This window comes from Pyrus communis, chromosome 3, assembly GCF_963583255.1.
Source record: "Pyrus communis chromosome 3, drPyrComm1.1, whole genome shotgun sequence".
NCBI lineage: Eukaryota > Viridiplantae > Streptophyta > Magnoliopsida > Rosales > Rosaceae > Pyrus > Pyrus communis.
The window spans coordinates 18,245,354-18,249,753 of record NC_084805.1 but is presented as its reverse complement, the minus strand read 5'-3'; the positions used below and the strand labels follow the sequence as shown (position 1 = coordinate 18,249,753).

General features: G+C 42.5%; 1 protein-coding gene across 1 annotated transcript; it reads left to right on the top strand.

Annotated features, from left to right (window-relative positions):
- Nucleotides 1–2,114: 2,114 nt before the first annotated feature.
- On the top strand, nucleotides 2,115–4,400 carry LOC137728741 (dimethylnonatriene synthase-like). The gene is made up of 2 exons (XM_068467495.1): nucleotides 2,115–3,163; nucleotides 3,622–4,400. Exons 1-2 carry the CDS (start codon nucleotides 2,174–2,176, stop codon nucleotides 4,252–4,254), a joined length of 1,623 nt encoding a protein of 540 aa, XP_068323596.1. The 5' UTR covers nucleotides 2,115–2,173; the 3' UTR covers nucleotides 4,255–4,400.

Here is a 4,400-nt window from a genome sequence, read left to right as displayed (position 1 = left end):
ACCAACCCGCAAAATCCTGAATACCCTACCCTTCCTCACTCTCCCATGTTATCTGCTCCTTCCAACCCTCAAACCACCTTATCTTTCCCTGACCCTAGTTCCACGAACCAAATTTTAAATGAGAAAGTCCCAGTTGTTGTGTCACTCCCGCCTCATTCTCTGCCACCTTCAGACCATGATCGTGCTTCCATAAGGCCGCGCATGATGACTCGCTCACAGTCTGGAATACAAAAACCTAATCCTAAATATGCTATGCATGTCTCTACTGATCTTTCTTTCGTTGAACCAACCTGTTTTAGTCAGGCAGTCAAACACCACAAATGGAGGGAGGCCATGGTTCTCGAATTTAATGCATTGCAGCACTGTGGCACGTGGGAGCTTGTTCCTTATCATTCAAAAATGAATGTGCTGCCAAACAAATGGGTCTTTAAAATCAAACGCCGGGCGGATGGCTCTGTAGAAAGGCACAAGGCGAGGTTAGTCGCCAATGGATTTCATCAACAGCCTGGACTTGATTACACCGAGACCTTTAGTCCTGTGGTCAAGCACAGCACCATACGCCTGGTTCTTAGTTTGGCAGTTTCAAAAAAATGGCATATCAGGCAATTAGATGTACAAAATGCCTTCTTGCATGGATTTCTGAAGGAGGAAGTCTATATGCGACAACCTGCAGGTTTCATTGATGAGCAGCATCCAACACATGTCTGCAAATTGCAAAGGAGTATATACGGGTTGAAACAAGCTCCGCGAGCCTGGTTTCAACGTTTTTCAGAGTTTTTGCTTCAATTAGGGTTTCAGGCATCCACGTGTGATTACAGTTTATTTGTTTTCAATAACTCTGGTGTCTACTTGATTTTATTGATCTACGTAGATGATATATTGTTGACAGGGAACAGTACTCGCCACATGTCTAGCTTGATATGTAAACTGGGCACTTTGTTTTCAATGAAGGACTTGGGGCCTCTTCATTATTTTCTGGGTGTCGAAGTAACCTATTGTGGTGATCAAATGCATTTGAATCAGGCCAAGTATGCTGTGGACTTGCTTCAGCGTACAAAGTTTTTGGATGCTAAACCAATTTCCACTCCTGTTTCCTGCGGACAGAAACTCAGTGCTTACACTGGTGAGCCACATGACAATTCCGAGATGTATCGAAGTGTTGTTGGAGCACTTCAGTATTTAACTATCACGCGACCAGATCTCTCCTATGCTGTAAACCAGGTTTGTCAGTTCATGCACTCTCCAAAGAATACTCACTGGATGGCAGTTAAGCGGATCCTTCGATATGTTAAAGCCACACACAATCATGGTCTTGTGTATAAACCTGGTACTGCACAACTTACAGCATATTCTGATGCTGATTACGCTGGGAATCCTGATACACGGCATTCCACAGGTGGTTTTTGCATTTACTTAGGGTCCAATCTCGTGTCTTGGAGTTCGAAAAAGCAGAAAACTGTTAGTAGGTCAAGTTCCGAAGCTGAATATCGGCAGCTTGCTTATACTGCTGCAGAAGTATCATGGTTCCGCTCTCTATTTCGGGACTTACACTTGCATCTTGATAGACCAACAATCTGGTGTGACAATGTTTCCTCCATTGCCCTTGCTTCAAATCCAGTTTTTCACTCCCGTACCAAACACTTGGAGGTGGATTATCATTATGTTCGTGAGAAAGTGGTTCGTCAAGAGTTATTTGTGAATTTCATATGTTCTCAAGACCAGATTGCTGATCTGTTTACAAAAGGATTGTCCTCTTCACGGTTCAAGCATCTTGTTTCCAAGCTTCCAGTTGTTTCTCCTCCTGTCAGCTTGCGGGGGGCTGTTAAACCAAGTCCGAGTCTTGCTAAGTGGCTGCCATCATTACAACTACAGTCATCATTGTCATAAAGGAAAGAGAGCAAGAGGACATGTGAATGCTGACTCATGGACAGCAGGGAAGACATTTTTATTATTGCTGTGCTATTGCTCCAAGTGCTATGGTGTGCTGTTAATGAGCTGCTGCATGTGTGGAGTGCAGTCCTTGTCTTTTAAAATTGTAAAGTTGTATATTGTAGTGTATATAACAAAGCCTTCCCGTAAGGCTTAATGTATGTGAATTATTAAGATCAGAAATTCTTACAATATCCTCCACACAATCTTACCACCACTTAACTCTCTCCCACCAGTCACCACCATGGAGTCAACAATTTCTCCATTCCAAATCATTCACACAGTTTTAGCTTCTTTAATTCTCTATGGTGCCTTGAGAATTATAGCAATGGCAAACACTAAGAAGAACACAACCAACAAAAAGATCATGATGCCTAAAGTCCCTCAACCCTCAGGAGCATGGCCCTTAATAGGTCACCTTCCTCTGCTACGTGCAGAAAACCCAATTGCACTTACACTCGGAGCCATGGCTGATCAACACGGACCCGTCTACTCCCTGAAGCTTGGACAGCACGAATTGCTTGTTCTCAGCGCCTGGGAACAAGTCCAAGAATTGTTCACAAAAAAGGACAGAGTTTTCGCCACCCGGCCGACTACAGCCGGCGGAAAGTACTTGGGCTATGACAATGCGACCTTCGCCCTTTCCCCGTACGGAGACTACTGGCGCGAGGTCCGTAAATTGGCCACCATGGAGCTTCTCTCGAGCAAAAGAGTTAAAACCCTAAGCCACGTCAGAGGCTCAGAAGTTGACTCCTTCATCAAAACTTTGCACTCACTAGTTTGCACAAAAGATAATGTGGATCCAAGTTCCACATCATCGTCGCCAGTGCATATGAGTGAGTTATTAGAGCACTTGACGTTTAACATAAACGTGAAGTTAATTGCTGGGAAGAGATTTACAGCTGGCCAGTATAACGAGAAAAACGGTGACGTTTGGCGTTTTGAAAAGGCAGTAAAAGAGACTTTGCATCTCTTTGGTGTTTTTGTCTGGTCGGATGCTATGCCATGTTTTGAGTGGCTGGACGGTTGGTTTGGTCACGTGAGTTCCATGAAGAAATGTTTTAAGGAACTGGACTACGTACTTGGGAAATGGCTCGAAGAACATCGACAAAGAAGATTGGAAAGCAAGAACAATGGGGTTGAGAGTGACTTGATGGATGTTATGTTATCCAACTTTGAGGAGGATGAAATTTATGGCCATAACCGTGATACTGTCATCAAAGCAACAGCACTGGTAAGTTTATTTGGTGTAATATATGTAATTATGTATGGCACCAGCCATACGTTTGACGTGGTGTTATGAGTCCTTTAAAATATAACATATGTTCATATTTTAATACCTAACTATGTACATATACAAAATGGTGCACCCAAGACATTATAACTTTGTTATAAGTTTATGTGAACTTGTAGAACTATACTTAATTAGCATGCGTTTGAGATGACACTTGACAGTAATCATAAGCAAATGTAATACTATGACACTTGACAGTAATCATAAGCAAATGTAATACTAAGTGACATGCTAAGTATAGTACTACATAAATGAACCTTTATTTAATTTTTTTAACCAATTGACGTGATACATAACATGTCAATTTTTTGTTGCAAATAAATAAGCTTCAATTATATCATATCAGTTGGATTGGAAAAATTGGATTAATTTGTTTTCTATTTTCCTTCCTTTTGCAGGTGCTAATGGCAACTGGCACAGAAAGCACATCTGTGACACTAACATGGGCAATCTCCTTACTCCTCAACAACCAAAACGTCATCAAATCTGCCCAGGAAGAGTTGGACATCCACGTAGGAAAAGACCGATGGGTTCAAGAATCAGATCTCACAAACCTCAAATACCTCCAAGCCATTCTCAAGGAAACCCTACGCTTATACCCACCTGGCCCAATCACAGGCCTCCGTGAGGCCATGGAGGACTGTCATCTCGGTGGTTACTTCGTCCCTAAAGGCACTCGTTTACTAGTCAACATTTGGAAGTTGCAGCGGGACCCACGCATGTGCGCCAACCCTTGTGAGTTTCAACCTGAGAGGTTCATGACCACTCATGTTGATGTGGATTTCAAAGGTCAAAGTAATTTCGAGTATATTCCATTTAGTGCAGGTAGAAGGTCGTGCCCAGGTATGACACTAGGGTTGCATGTTGTGCAATTGGTTCTGGCTCGTTTAATTCAGGGATTTAATATGAGGAGAGTCGGTGATGGGGCGGTGGATATGAAGGAAGGGTTGGGGCTTGCCCTGCCCAAAGCAAATCCATTAGAGGTTTTTCTTGCTCCACGCCTTCCTCTTCAGCTTTACCAATGCCTTTGAAGTACTTTGGTTTGATATCATGATGTGCATGGGCATGAATTAGTTATTAAGCTGTAGAAATAATGTGATTTGATGATTTGTAGCAGCAATATTGAAGTATATATTGTGAAGGATTGATGGATGTATGAATCCTGAATTTTTTTCTA

Coding starts and splice junctions, on each gene's coding strand:
- LOC137728741 (XM_068467495.1), top strand. CDS start 2,174: ATGGAGTCAACAATTTCTCCATTCCAAATCATTCACACAGTTTTAGCT. Junction 3,164..3,621: donor TCATCAAAGCAACAGCACTG/GTAAGTTTATTT, acceptor TTCCTTTTGCAG/GTGCTAATGGCAACTGGCAC.